This window comes from Colletotrichum gloeosporioides (assembly GCF_011800055.1).
Source record: "Colletotrichum gloeosporioides strain Lc1 chromosome Unknown consensus_66, whole genome shotgun sequence".
In the NCBI taxonomy this organism is placed as follows: domain Eukaryota; kingdom Fungi; phylum Ascomycota; class Sordariomycetes; order Glomerellales; family Glomerellaceae; genus Colletotrichum; species Colletotrichum gloeosporioides.
This window is the reverse complement of record NW_025544711.1, coordinates 2,020,190-2,035,258: the sequence shown is the minus strand read 5'-3', so window position 1 is coordinate 2,035,258 and position 15,069 is coordinate 2,020,190. Positions and strand designations below refer to the sequence as shown.

At 53.0% G+C, this 15,069-nt stretch overlaps 5 protein-coding genes across 5 annotated transcripts; 3 read left to right on the top strand and 2 right to left on the bottom strand.

Moving 5' to 3' along the window:
* Positions 1–180: 180 nt before the first annotated feature.
* Positions 181–1,404, bottom strand: GCG54_00015196 (Tyrosinase family protein asqI; the record flags this gene model as incomplete). The annotated part of the gene is made up of 3 exons (XM_045415010.1): positions 181–756; positions 813–1,149; positions 1,229–1,404. 3 exons carry the CDS (start codon positions 1,402–1,404, stop codon positions 181–183), a joined length of 1,089 nt encoding a protein of 362 aa, XP_045261132.1.
* A 960-nt stretch (positions 1,405–2,364) lies between these two features.
* GCG54_00015195 (FAD-dependent monooxygenase sdnN) lies at positions 2,365–3,756 on the top strand (the record flags this gene model as incomplete). The annotated part of the gene is made up of 2 exons (XM_045415009.1): positions 2,365–2,660; positions 2,718–3,756. The coding sequence occupies 2 exons, from the start codon at positions 2,365–2,367 to the stop codon at positions 3,754–3,756; spliced, it is 1,335 nt and encodes a 444-aa protein (XP_045261131.1).
* Positions 3,757–7,110: 3,354 nt separating this feature from the next.
* GCG54_00015194 (uncharacterized protein) lies at positions 7,111–7,644 on the top strand (the record flags this gene model as incomplete). The annotated part of the gene is made up of 1 exon (XM_045415008.1): positions 7,111–7,644. One exon carries the CDS (start codon positions 7,111–7,113, stop codon positions 7,642–7,644), a length of 534 nt encoding a protein of 177 aa, XP_045261130.1.
* Positions 7,645–10,776: 3,132 nt separating this feature from the next.
* GCG54_00015193 (uncharacterized protein) lies at positions 10,777–12,538 on the top strand (the record flags this gene model as incomplete). The annotated part of the gene is made up of 2 exons (XM_045415007.1): positions 10,777–12,071; positions 12,130–12,538. The coding sequence occupies 2 exons, from the start codon at positions 10,777–10,779 to the stop codon at positions 12,536–12,538; spliced, it is 1,704 nt and encodes a 567-aa protein (XP_045261129.1).
* On the bottom strand, positions 12,068–14,988 carry GCG54_00015192 (ABC1 family protein; the record flags this gene model as incomplete). Its single annotated transcript, XM_045415006.1, has 3 exons — positions 12,068–12,586; positions 12,911–14,380; positions 14,428–14,988. 3 exons carry the CDS (start codon positions 14,986–14,988, stop codon positions 12,068–12,070), a joined length of 2,550 nt encoding a protein of 849 aa, XP_045261128.1.
* Between the last annotated feature and the right edge of the window lie 81 nt (positions 14,989–15,069).

Genomic DNA, 15,069 nt, shown 5'->3' with positions numbered 1-15,069 from the left:
ACGGTCGGCGGCTCGCAATCGTCCATCATGGCTTCGACGGCACTGACTTTCGAGGACAGGGATGATGCTGGAGGTTCTAGCCAACCCCATGACGTTTATTGTTCTTGTTTCTGCCAATGCGTTCAGAAAGAAACAATCTAGTTGAAAGCCGAAGTCGTCGGATCTCCTTAGCCTCTCATGTTATGATGAAACAGTAAAGTTAAAAGCGTCCAGTGAGGCAACACCAACAAACTGAAACTCGTCGCCGACACGGCCGCTTACAGCGCCGAGATATCTGAGATAAACGGGACTATTGACAATCACTACGGTCCTAGTGATATTCATAGTCAGGTGACCTCCCTCAATCAACCCAAATTCAAGCAACAGCCCCGATGTCGAGTTTGCTAGTCCATCTCCCCACGTGGTGACCCCCACAGAATCAGATGCACAGCTGCTGAGTAGGACGGTCCCATTCTTCGTTACAAGACCCGACCGGTGGGTATCGCCGGTGGGGGAACGCGCATCAATCCAAACCATGGAGTAGGGGCCGATGCGCGCGTGCCCCCAATGCCAAGATCCCACTGCTTGTGTGAATGGCACTGAACCCCAATTCTTGTCATGATAACCAGACCCGGAGAAATCCAGAGCTGCATCTCCAAGCTTGAAGTGGGCAATTGCGGAAGCGTCCGGCTGTGGATTCAACCAGCCGACACCGGGAAAAACCTGCTGCTCGGCGCCGGGCGCATTCAATCCACAGGGGTATCTTGACGGCAAAGTCTGGAGAAAGATTAGCCGTGGGAGTTTCGGGACGAAGTTCAACAACCTGGACGAACCGATCGCAAAGATAAACTTCCGTAGACTCCATATTTGGGAGAGTTGAGAATGATCTTGAACGATGTTTCGTTCGAGTCCAGGCCTCGGCCGCCAAATGAGGCATTGCCGCCTCCCCATGCCCCATTGATCTCGTCCTTGTCTTCACTCTCGATTATGAGCGCTCCACCGGAGGCAAGAATTGTGTGGCTGAATGCGCTGCCATTGGCGAAACTGCCAGATACGATGACAGACATTGGTCCGCCCGTGTCGGTTGAAGGGAATGCCGTCGAGCTGGCCATTAAGAACACGATCGATATCGACTCGTTCGATGAGGTAGAAACTGCGTCAAAATACCACCTGTTTTCCAACAAAATTAGTAAAAACATTTGGAAACTGAGAAAAAAGGAATGAGATCTTGAGGCTACGGGCTCCGTACCAATCATATGTAGTGGCATTCGGACCTGGGCTGAGTCGCGGGCCGTCAAAACTGGTCGACGCGAAGTCCACATGAACATCGCCAGATTGGAGCTCGTTCGGGAAGAAAGTCTGTCGACTTGCAGCTACTTCGGCACAAATCGCGGCGATCACCACATTAAGTAGAAGATTCTTCATCTTTGTTTGCCACTGCCAAACTTCTTCCCCGATGAATTGTGGCAGAGGAATGCTGGTTTACGAATAGCAACTGACAGAAACAAAGGTCGTCGAAATGAGATTGGAAAGGGAATTGTCCGTCAATGACTCGTTTTTATCGACAGAGCTATTCGTGAGCTGTGGTATAAAAGACGACGCTATCGTGGTAATCGGCTGTGCACCTTTGGCCGTTGCAATTTAGTAAGGTTTTGACCGCTTCGTACGGACTTGCTGGCTCTCCGATTTCCACCCCGAGGCGCATTTCATGATCCTCCCAGATCTCGAGAAGGCCCATTGTGTAAGTGGGTGACTTTGTCCCGAGGACTAGCTACGTCAGGTTTGATCTGTAAAGGCCTTGCACGGACAAAACCCACCACCATAGGTACTTCGCACAACCAGAAGCAATACGGCCAGTCCAATCAGACAAAGATCTACATTTAACTAAGAGCTGGACCCTTTTTGGAACTGGTGGAGCACGATGTCAAACCCGAGCTTTGCAGTACACTCGGCGAAACCTAGCCGAATCTGGCCACAACTTCCCGCAATGATTGTCCCGGGGAGATAACAGGCCCATGAAATAGTGCCGCGAAGCCACGCAAGAGCTTTTTACGTCGGCATTTTTACTGAATAAGAAATTATGGTACATAATGTCGTTGGCAAGAGTGCGTTGTGTCGTTATGGCTCAGGTCCTCCCATGTGGCGGTGCAAAGGAGATGGCTTTGTGAGCTATCCAAAACCGTCGACCGATGCCGAACCTCGGGTTTTCAGTCAAATGTATCACAGGTCGGAGCCGCGAAGATGAATTGGTCCGCAGAGAACACAATGATGCTTGATGGGATAGTATTTATGATGGGCCTCGACGCTGGATAGTTGGACTGATACCATCACTATCTAGCGTCAATCATCAACCCTCACATTAACAAGCAGAGAACAAACGCAAGTATGACGGCAAGCAACTTCAAAGTAATCGTCACTGGCGGAGGCCCTTCAGGACTCGTTACAGCCCATGCACTCCATCTGGCAGGCATAGACTTCATAGTCCTCGAGGGGAGAACCGACATCGTTGAAGATCTCGGCGCCAGCCTTGTTCTTGGTCCTCCAAGCATGCGAATCATGCATCAGTTCGGTATCTTCGAAAGATTGATGGAGATTGGATGCGAAATCAATGTCACCAAGTCCTTCGACTTCTACTGTCACGAGATGAAGCATAGCACAAATATTCAGAACATGCGGAAGAAGTGCGTTTGGCCCACCTTTCGATCGCGCTTTTTTGGCTAACAATAATGCTCTCCAAGTCATGGTATCGCACCCGTGGCATTTCATCGAGCTCAACTGGTCGAGACTCTTTACGACAGTCTACCAGCTGAGGCGAAAGAGAAAGTCATTATAGGCAAGAAGTTGGATGGCATTGAATCAGGACCGAACGGTGTGACTGTTACGTGTGTTGACGGAAGCACATACGAAGGGTCCGTCGTGATCGGCGCAGACGGTGTCCACAGCAAGACACGGCGATGCATGAGACAGCTTGCTCTCCGCGCAAACCCATCCCAGGACTGGGATCCCGAAATACCATTCCAAGCACACTACCGATGCCTGTGGGCAAGCTTCAAGAATCCCGCAGAGCATGGCCAGAACTACGACACTCAACACAAGGACCGTAGCCTGATGTACATCACGGGCCAGGAGCGTGGCTGGATGTTTCTGTACCAAAAGCTCCCCGAGCCGACGACTCAGCGAACTTCCTTCACCCAGGCCGACATCGAAGCATTTGCGGATGGGTTCAAAGACTTTCCGGCAAACGAGACTCTCTACGCGAGAGACCTGTGGGCGAGAAGAGTCACAACCGGCATGGCGAACCTTGAGGAAGGCATCTTGACCAACTGGAGTTGGGGCCGCATCGTTCTCGTGGGAGATTCTTGCCACAAGTTCACTCCTAACGCTGGCTTGGGCCTCAACAACGGTATTCAAGACGTGGTCATGCTTTGCAACGGTCTGCGAGAGGCAGTGTGTTCGGATCCCAGTGGGAAGCCGGGTATCTCAGCTCTCAGAAAGATCTTTAAGGGTTATCAAGAGACTCGCAAGGTAATGCTAAAGCCTGAGGCGTCGCAGTCGGCCCAACTCACCCGGATGCAGTCTTGGGCTAGTACACCCCACTATGTCATGTCCAAGTATGTGATGTCGACCGGCTGGGTAGAGTATCTGATGATCAACACTTTGGCTGCAAATGGTATTCGACAAGCTCTTGTACTCGACTACGTTCCGGGCGAGGAGGCAATCAAGGGTCGTGTGAGCTGGAAGCATCCTATACCATCACCAAAGGCGGTTCTGGAGTGACGAAGGAGGCGTCAGCGAAAGGGTCACTTTCTTTGAATGGTTTGGCTTGCTAGGCAGGTGCAATGGGTACTCAACAAGAGATAGACACTGATAGATTTGTTGTAATAATGATGATTCTGAAACTAAATCATGGTGTTGCCACTTAATCCACCTAACTCTTGAAGGCGAATATTGGTTGGTAGATTATTTGAATAAAAGGTATCTGTTGTTCTGCTTACTACGCAACAGGTGGAATAATTGAACAATAACGGTGACCTGGAGGTGGTGGTGTACGGTATTGAAAATTCAATGCTGTTTCCTTCGTTGAACACTATGACCTCCTGGTTAATAGTGTATGTCGGAGTCGGTTGCATGCGTCCATTCCTCTCCTTTCCTCCTCATTCCCTCGCTGCGGATATTGTAAGTCATCCGTGTAATTAGAGGCTCATTCGGCCGCGATACCGCCGGTACGAGTCATTCGCCACTACCAAACAGGTCGGAACATTTATTCCCTAGTAAATCGTATGATACTTCATGATTACTGGAAAGAGGAGTAGAAACAACAGGACACCGGGAAACTGAGTGCTTCGAGAGGGTAGAATCATCACAGTCTCAGCATCACCTTCAAACAGGTGGGTAAGATTTTGGTGGCGGCTGAGTCTCATCTCTGTGGCCACTGCCCGGCGCCTTCCAGTTTCATGGTTGGCGGCACAGGCCCGGCTCCCGCCGGCCGGCAAGTTGCGATTGGCTCGTGAGGACTTCAGCAAGTCGGAATGATTGTAGTCAGTACGAGTCAACTTCACCTCAGAGCCGTTCGGCTTCGGAATCAATCAAGGTAAAGGTTCGTGTTTGTTCAACGACGAAAATTACTTCATTAGAATCTCCTGAGTCACTCACTCTGCCCATTCTACTGGACCCTGGAGACACCATCGAACAGCTCCTGTCTGAACTTCTCACTTTTTCTCGTAGTAGATCTTTGCATTCAGATCTAACGATGTCAGCCCGTCGATGTGGATACTTGCCTTTGGCTCGTGCGACCGTTATCCATCATTCAGACTAAGGGTCTGTGAACGAGCTTTCTAGGTCGTCAGCCTCAAAATTAGACACTTGTCGCAGTTCGAAGTCATTCACAAGATTTCCTACCATGAACAGCTAACATGCCGGACAACAGCGCATATACACGTGCGCTTCCCCTCCTCTTTCTGTTGGCTTTCTGAATCGGCGTCCATAGAAATGAAATATTACCAGTGGTTGCAGAGGAAAGAGAAGGCGCTGAATGAAAGCCAACAATGTGGGACACTAGTGATGAAGCGACAGTCAGGACGAACGTTGAAGATTACACCAAAAGTAAGTCCTACAGTAGGTTGTCTGGGCAGAAATTCGTAAACCTGGGGATGAGTGAAGTTTACCAAAACCCCAGAGCCATCCAGACTTTGTCTGAATTCCGGCCCTAATTAGCCGCTGTCTTAGTTTGCGAAGATTGAACTCTTCCAGGGTAACATCATAAGGCTAGGCCCTGAATACCTGAGCGCCCATCAAAACACCTAATCAGGAAATTTCATGAAAGGTCTCCCAAAGGCTATCTGTATGAGCAGAAGGATGGCAAAGAACTTCTTGGCTTGATGTGGTCACGCACTGCAACCGACGCAATCTAAGAAATCACCTATTGGAACCGAAACCGACCTTGGAATTTTTGACAGCTGCGCGATTGACCGGGAAGCCCCATAAGTGCACCAGTGTTTAAGACAGACTACCAATGGGAGTGTTCGTCAATTGTTCACGATCGTTTCCAGGGGCATTTTTGGCTTGTCAAAACTGACCAAACGCACCAATCACAATCCATGATCCGGAAACTAGAAATATCCATGGTTGGGCAGTCCCAATACGTGCACAACTTAATGCATAAAAGAAATGCTGATAGAGGAACAAAATCGCGATCCTGTCAACGGTGCCTGTGCGAAGAAAAGAATTACCACTTTAGGGCTAGTCTCAGGGGCTTCTCCCGCAGATCTACAAACCGTTCGCGCCCATTAAGCTTCGTCGATACCCGTCCCGGTTGATCTTCCATGCCGGATAAGTCCTTATAAGGCGCTTAATGAAGTCTGCCGGCACTGATCCTGCACGAGTTAAGATGAGAGACTGGCCGATTCAAGCATACATCGTCTTCCATATCTGGTAATACATGGGATGTCCGTGGGAGCCGCTGGGAGAAAGGAATCAGGCCAGCCATGTGTTCGACGTATATCAGGTGAGCCCACCCGACATTGCGACATACTCGGTGTGCTGCCAACCTGTCAAAAGAAACACAAGCGAGTGCGAAGGGGAAGGGAAAGGGCTGAAGGTTGCAAACCGGAACCCGGCAGCTTGGCCATCATCACAAACTTGACAGCCATGCCGAAATCACGAGCGTCATAGTCTTGCCGAGGCGGTGACACCGTCTGGTCCAGTTGGCACTTCTGGCAGGTCGCTGGCATTTTTCTGTGCCAGGTTATTGAAGATAAGCGGGCGAGGCGCGACATGCTCACTTGCGATTGGCTCATCATGAGCACAACTCTGTTTGTGTTTCGACTGAACAACGGCCGGTCCGCGCAACAATTCGTTTCAGCTTTGATACTACAACCAGTCGCGGGCAGCAATTTCTAGCTGATCAACAGCCTGTGCCCCTTGCAGAGCCTCCAATGAAGCGGGAGAATTCCCCGAAGGAAAGAAGTTTATTGGCTCCCCCGCAACGTACTGGGCATCCCGTTCGTGAGCTTATTGCACTAGTCCCCGTCGTAGAGATGCAGGCACAAAGACGACCCAGTGGCTTATACAGTTCCTGATGAACGTCAAGGGTGACCCCTCAACCTACACATGTCATCCCGCACAACGGCAGCATTCCATAACTCATCCGAGTTATTGCCTGCTGCCATCTGCCTCATTGGGAGCAGACCGTTAGACCTCCGGAGCCGGAATGTGGACTGGCAGCCTGCTTGGGCGCTCCCGTGCCAAGCTGTCTCCTCGAGCTGTCCCAATCAGGACCACCATGCGGCCAGGGACAGCACCAAGAACCTCCATTGCGTCTCACTACCCAAAAAAGGAAACTCTAAGGAGAAAAGTAGCTACCGGCCACACACATCCTACACTCAAGCTTCAACGCCCCAGACCGTCCCGAAAAGGAAAGTAGAGGGAGAAAGCAGGCGCTGAATAGCCTTGTCTAGTTGAACCCAGATACTCATAAAATCGTGCAACAGCCACACTCCATTTCCTGTTCGAGTCTTGTAGTTGTCGTCGTTCTCCACACTATTCAAATCCATACTACCGCTAGCGGCCCTTCGAATCTGTTATCTCTTCGATCGTAGTAACTTAATCAACAACTCTCAACCTCAACCGAATATGTACGTTTTCCAGATCCTCATCGTCGCCCTCCAGGCGTGGGCCATCACCGCTTCGCCAATCTTCCCTCGCCAACGCGATGTCATCACCGGGGCTCTCGGCATGGTTTCAGACTCTCTCTCCAAGCTCGATACGGCCGTCAAGGGCCTCTCCGCCAGCGACCCCAACTCCGCTGTCGCCGTTCTGAACGCTGCTCAAGGCGCGCAGACCGCACTCGGTTCCGCCACATCTACGATTGACGGTGCAAACAACCTGGGTCTCTTTGGTGCTCTTGGCCTTCAGCAGACTGCCACTGGCCTCGTGGACCAGGTCCAGACCACCCTTGGCGATCTTGCTCAAAAGAAGCCCGTTTTTGACCAGCTCGGAGTCACACCAGTCGTCAGGGACGCCCTTGCGCAGCAGAAGGCGAGCAGCGGACAGCTTGGCGACACTCTCCTGGCCAAGGTGCCTGCGATCGCGCGCCCGATTGCGCAGCAGAGCACCGGCCAACTTACTGAAGCCATTGACGGCGCTATCGCTGCGTTCTCTGCGTAGTTGATGGTCAGGTACGACGGCCGCGCTGGGTTTCGCGGCGGGATTACAGATTGGCAGACGTCAAGAAGCAGGTATTTGTGAGGGAGGTGGAAGTGAGGTGGTGAAGTGGATGAGAAAAGAGATGCAGGAGATGGAAGGGCCCGAAGGCGCGGATTGGGATAGGGGGAAAGGAGGAGGAGGCCGGAGAAGATCATCGATGTCGTGAATCGAGGGGAGACGGGGATGGAAATTTTGTGGAGGCCATGTAATCGAATCGAACTAATTCGCATTCGCCCTCGAGTCCCTCGTGAACGAGACAGCATCATGCAGACAGCATTTATGAGTACTACGGCCACCGAAAACAGACGGTAATTATATTTTCTACCAACCAAGTCGTCGCAGTTCAGTGTGAAATCGTGATATGAACAAGACGATATCTGTGCTCAACTATGGAAATTCCTCCTACTGCCAGATGTCGCGTAGAGACATACAAGCTATACTTGAAAGACAGCACTTCGTTCGAGAACTTCTGGCATCTTCAGTGTTGTTTTCATCATGTTCCTCAAGGTTGACGTCTGGTACACTCGCGCGACTTATTATGGGCATGTCAGAGTGAGTCGCAGAGGCCCGGAGTCAACCGAAGCTCCTACTCATCAAGCACCGTCCAACGGCAACTCACGATACTCTCAGGACGTCTCATTCTCACCATCACTGAAGTCTCTGCCAACTATCGTGAGCCCGACAACCTCGCAACACGCCGTTCGAGTCAGCCTTTTCGAAAGCCTCTCACAGACTTTCTCACCGGGCGCACCCCCGGCGCGAGCCATGAACCAAGCGCAAAGCTTACCAACCAGAGTTGCTTTAGAGGCAAAAAGCGTAAAGCCCAGCTGCAACGATGCTGAGACTCCAGCCAACGAGATCGCCCTGGTTTCTAGGGACCGGGCCGTTACGAAACAGCAGGCATGTCCCTGACCAACGTCAGCCCAACGGCCGATGTAGGGCAGATTTTAGCATCGGTTATCTTTGCCTTTGCAGGTGTGCGGCCCTGTTTAGGTTGGGCTGGCAGGGGTCAACCCTCCTGATCCCGGCGATACGTCGCATGTTTATGGAGTAAAGGTTTCTATACTGGTCACTGTCAGGGTATTCTTGCCATCATTGTCGGCTTGGCGTTGCGGCTTGTGAGACTCCACTCGACCTATCAACTGTTGAGTGCCGGATGATGTCTTGGCGATGTCTTTGACCCCGTGTGGGACATGCTGCTTGGCAACGGTTTTCCCACAGGTTGAGCTTGATGGGAACAGAAAGCTTTTTCGTCATGACACCCGTCAAAATCTAGCACTACAATGCTCTGCTCACTAAACAGAGTTGGCGGCTAGAAGAGGGGTTCTATGTCTCTCCGCACTTACACACGTGTGCCCGGAAGGCGGTAGCAGTTGATGTGGTGTGGTTCTCTACTAATGCCAATCATGCCAAAGCCTTTTTACCTTGACGTAAGCTCAACCTTTAACGGTTCAAGGAACTCTCAAGTCGGAACCATTCCGACATCAAGCCCCGCCGCACTCGGCCGTCGCAAGCATAAATTCCCGCTGGACTAGGCGCCAACCGGGAGGAATAAGGGTGGCTTGTCTATTGGGTCCCTTTCAGACCATTGAACTATCCTCCTGTCAGGCAGGCTTTTGAGATCCCGCCTAACCCGTTCTAGAAATTTGACAGAAACTCAGAAACTTTGAAGCTAATGCAATGTCAAGTGATCCCACTTCCTCCGCTTAATCAAACCTGCCGTCCTTGCGGCCGTTCCATCTGCCCGGGTTTTTGACAAGTGGTTTCTCTAGCAGCAACTTGGTTTTGAGGCTGTGCAACCAAATGTCAACCGGGGATTTTAATGCGCGAATATGGCCCCGGCACAATAGGTTGGTGTCAAAGCGAGTGTCATAGGTGTCAAAGAGTCTGACAGGCATAACAACACACTGACATCCATCTCACGGACAATGCAATGTGAGCGCTTTGATAGGATGCTGTCGAGATGAAATGCCAGATGCCCTATGAAAGTTGGGTATGGTATATGTGAGATGACATGAAAGTATCGCGCCTATTCAATAAATTCCGTCACGGGGAACGCAGGATAGCGCGCTGTCAGTTAGTGCTGCCGAAGTGTTCCGACGATTCTCCAAGGCCTCAAGCCCAGAGCTAACAATCAGGATTTTATGCTCATTGTAATGCAGCAAATCTGATGGATTCTGTTTTATACAGTGCAGATTATGAAATCCAAGTATGAACGATGTGCATCAGTTCACTTGATACTAGGGCGCAAAAGGTATGTGTTCTCAGCAGCTTGGTTGGAAACCTCGAACTTCATGAAGATTGGACGCTTTCCTTTTGTCTAGTTGATGAATACTGTTCAGTGTTTTATTCCGATGCGTGAGGTGGTCAGAATGTTATCGTTGTTGGCAGTACGATCGTCGAAAACAGCTTTGTATGTCCAAGGACCAGTGTCTGATTACTCTCTCCAGACCTTTAATGTGGAGACCGACTCTTTTCCTGTGCTAGAGCGACTACTTATCCTGTGCTTGCACACCTTCCTCTGCTGTACTGCTATCGTCATCGTTACTACCTTCGATACCATCGTCGTATTCGTTGTCTTCGTCGTCGTTGTCATTTACCCCCGTAATATGGGAAATCGAGTACACGGGAAATATACGAGATGCTTTGCAGATGGCAAATCGCCTCAGGTTCTATTGAAATATTTGTCTCACTGTGGTGCTTGTAATGGGCAGCCGCCTGTGAGTGTGCCTTTGATACCATCGGAAGAGCGCGGCACGAGCTGGGACGGCATAAATAGATCAGTGAAAGTGGCGGGGTTAGACGAGGCTATAATCAATCGGGATTCATGGCAACATACGTATTGCTTACAGTTGGGAGTTGCTCTGATGCGCGCTGAAAACCTGTGACTATTGACGCGAATTTGAACACTCACGGAAGGAACGACCCTAGGTCGCCACCTGCTCTGAGTCCGTATGGAAAGAACGACGTCAAATTTTAACAACTTCTTTCCTCTTTGATCCTAACTTCTACACAAAAACAATTTCCATCCAACCTTCACGTCCGGCGACACCATCAATCTTGACCACGCAACGACCCCGACCACGAACCACCATGACGAGGTGCGAGACGAGGATGAATAGGCGTACGATGAATACACGTTCGACGACAGCCAGCGGCAACGACAAGAAAAACAGGAACGGCGATGGCGCGACGAAGCAGGGACAGAAAACGAAGAGGGCGAAGAAGGCGAAGAGGGAGGATTCCGCCACCAAGCGCTACAGGCTTAAGAGCCTGGATCTTCAGCAGAAGATCAGGCTTGCCCTGGAGGCCAGGCGGATGGCGTCTTTAACCAATCGTCAAATTCCGAGGGAGTTCCAACCTTCCTTCCGAGGCAGTGGAGGCATCCCAGCTCCTGCTTTCATTGTTGGTCTAGAGCTTATGGGATGGCGCCGATGTCATAACGAGAGATGGAAAAGGATGACACCCAAGGAACACGTTCGCATGCAACAGCAAGTGCTCAAACAGATCGAAGCCCGCCCATCTGAGTTTGACGCATCCACTGGGAAACGAATCCCCTCGGCTCGTTCGATGCTCGGCAAAGGTGGCATACTTCCACCTGAAGGGCTGACTGTCGATGAAAGATCTGCTTGGCACAAAGCACACAATGCCCTCTGGGAGAGGCTGAGCGAGCGAGAACGCTGTGAGATGAAGCAGCAGCAAACTTCCAACGACCACTGTTCCCGAAACGATGCGCCCAAAAACAACACGGAGGTCGAAGTCGCGAGGGAACAGAAGGCACCTAATGCTACAGCAGCCCAGGAGGGCATCGATTCCGTCCGCACGTCGAACAAGCGAGCTCGATCCCCTGAAGGCTCTGACGCCTCGTCAGACTCTTTCTACTACGATGCTGAGGAGGTCATCACCGACAAGGAGTCCATGACAATGCCCCCGAGCCGAAAGCGAGTCCGCTTTAACGACTCAGGGCCAACAGAGGCCACCGGAGAACACCTCGGGCAGCGACTTGAGAATGAAGATGCCACGGCGGCCGAGCAGGAAAACCTCACAACGCGTCCCGACGACCCAGGGTCAGGAGTGACAGCCCAAGAATCCCTCGCACCTGGCCTTGAGATCCTAGAGCTAGCCGAAAAGTCCCTCGCGCCGCGCGTCTTCGTAACTCCGAACCCGAACGTCAACCAGCCTTTCATACGCGTCGTCAACATCGACTCAGAGGCCGAGTTCACGCAGAAGATGAATGATGACGACGATACACCGGTCAGCTACTTCGACTTTGGGCCCAATTTCCAGCTTTCGGAGTACGTGTCTCCCCCTACCTTTGCCCTCGTCCCTCATCCCTATCCTTACCGTCGTCCCCCATCTCTCCCTCTGTCCTCGTCTTTCATCCCTACGTTTGCCCTCGCCCCTCTTCACCTTTAACGAGGTATTCAACTAATAATGGCAAAATAGCGTCCACATCCACGAAATCCTCCTTCGCCGCCCCTCCTTCTTCCAGAGCGTCGTCCAAATAACCGCCGGTTCCCCCGAGATCCGCCTCCCGCTGACCGACATCGGCCTTGTGCGCCTCGTCAGTGCATGCACCATCCTCGAGAACCTCAGCATCCACGGCGGCATCCACTTCTCCGACCGCAGCGTCGCGGCAGTGATCTCCAACTGCAAGTACATCCGCCACCTCGCTTTCTGCGGTGCGGACTTTGAGCCGAACTCCGTATACGGAGCTGCGTTGCATCAGCTGGTCGGACTCCCGGTCGCGACCAACCTGAACAAGATCGTGCTGAAGAACACCCGAGTTAACGAGGCGATGGTGAAGAGGCTTCGGGATGAGAGACCTGCGTTGAAAATCGGTAATTCTGGCTGAGTAGAAGGAGGAAGGTGGACGGCGTCGAATTGCGTCCAGATCTGAGGGCTACATTGTTAACTTTCTCATTGCTGTGGTGTCAGTATAATTAGCTAGTTGCTTCAAACAGGCGTGAATAACACGGTCGAGTCATCACTAAAGCTGGCCAACAAACGTATTTCTAACAAGATTAAATCGGCGTTTATTCGAGACCTCTGCTGTATGAGCTGTATATCTATCCCACCACTTCCCTTGCGCCGCGTTATGCATTCCGTCTATCCGTACTGTACACTTTACATTACACATTTGGTGAAAGGAGATCGTACTTGACGCATCGCTCGACCTGTGTCTCGTCAGTCTGGGTATCTCGTCAGTATTGGGGGATTTACTCACATCTTCAATGCTAGCCTGCAAGAACCGTCGCGTCTCCAGGCCCATCCACACCACCAGCATGCTAAAGTCGCCATGCTTCGCCATCTCCGTGCCGCTCTGCGCGCTCAGCTGCCGGAGGATGGGCAGCGAGCTGCTGAGGAGGTCCATATCGGGGTTTAAGCTGCGTCCAATACCCTCGAGAAGGAGAATGCTAATGACGACGTTGACGAAATCACCCTCCAGCCTGACATGGTGACCGCGGACCATGCCGAGGACCTCCTGCAAGATGTCGCCGATCTTGATGTTGCCGAGGGCGAGGGTGCGGCTCTTAACGCCGAGGACGAGGTGCTGCATCTTGAGCGCGAAGATCTCCTTGTTGAGCACGGCATCGGGCTGGCGGCAGCGCTCGCACATGAGGTTGCCGGCCTTGTAGCCGTCGAACTCGGCGACGGCGCGGAAGAGGTCGAGGAAGTTGCGGCGGTTCGTCTCGTTGAGCTCGGTGACGAGGCCCGTGTCGATGAAGATGAGCTGCGGGCGGAAGCCCTCGCGGTCGATCTTGGCGAGCTCGGCGTCCCAGGCGGCTGGGTCTGCGCGGTGGCGGTAGGGACGCAGGCGCGCGAGGACTTGCTCGGTGACGTCGTTTTGCTCTTGCGGGTGGTGGTGTGTTGTCGCCCGGCGGAATCTGAGGTCGGGCTCATCGGACTGGTAGAAGCGCACCATGATGTTGCCTGGGTGCAGGTCTGCGTGGACAAAGTTGTCGATGAGAAGCATGCGGAGGAAGGCGTCGAGGCCCTCGGAGGCGATGTCGTGCTGGAAGACGCCGCCGCCGTTCTCCATGAAGTCGGCGAGAGGGATGCCCTGGGCGAACTCCTCGACGAGGACGTTGCGGGTGGTGAACTCGGTGTAGGGGTAGGGGAACCAGGCGGTGCTGCGGTCGGTGAAGTTCTTGCGGAACTTTGCGAGGTTGGCGGCCTCGATGCGCAGGTCGAGCTGGAGCTTCATCATCTCGCCGAACTGGGCGACCTCGTCGGGGAGGGAGAGCCACTCGATGGTGGGGATGGCATTGAGGGCGGAAGCGAAGAAGTGCATGATACGCAGGTCGCGGCGGACGATGCGCTCGACACGCGGGTGGAGGACCTTGACGGCGACGTAAGTCGAGGGGACGCGTTTGGGCGTGCTCTTGAGGGCGGCGTCGACGTTCTTGGCAACCTTCTGCCGCAGAGCTTTCGGCTCGTTGGGGAGGTCGGCGTTGGGGGCGGCGAGGTCGGCCTTGAGCTTGGCCTTGTATACCTGCGCGATGGCGCCGACACCGAGGGGCTCCTCGTCGAACTCCTCGAAAATGTCCGCAAAGTCACGGCCGTCGAAGGCGGCGGAGACGATGAGCTTAGTCTGACGGATGGAGTGCGCCGGGGCGTTGGAGTGGAGTTTGGACATGATTTCGCACATTTCGTTCGGGAAGATGTCGGATCGCGATGCCGCCCATTGACCGAGCTGCTCTACGTCAGGGGTTGCGGATGATCTGTCGACGTGATGCTCACCTTGATGAAGGCCGGGCCGGCCCATTCCATCGATTGAACCAGGAAGCCGTACCACCACAGTGTTCCACTCCGCTCATTGTCCCGGTCAGGTTGCCGCCTCCCGATCCATATTGCGGGCACGGCAAGGAGGACTGGAACAAAGATGGCGGCCAGATGGAGAAACCGCACGCCGGTGCATATGGGCTCCCAGATGTAGACGTCCACCACAAGTTTCAGCGTGTGCCAGACCCTCGATACCCCCCGATCGTCGTCGGCGACCGCCTTCTTAATCTCGGAGCGGCTGGCCGCCAACATGCGCTTCTCCCCCGTCTCATCGGTGCCCTCGTTATCCTTCTGCGACAGCTCGAAGAAGGCCGCAGTGCCCAGAGCACTCACGCCCGCACCGCCCGCGCGCAACGTATACCGCGTGTACTGCTTATTCCGCCAGGGTATGCGTCGCGCCTCGGGGCTGCGAAAGGCCCCTCGGAAGGTGGAGTACAACCGCGCGTTGCTACTGTTGCTGCTTGGTGCTCGGAAGCCCGGACGTGGACAGAACCGGCCCAGGACGAAGGCCAGTCTCATCTCGAGGGAGGGATGGTGTTGGAAGAGCGGGAGTTTGGTGTCATTCTCAGCGATTGGAGCGGTGGTTGCGAACCGGAGCTA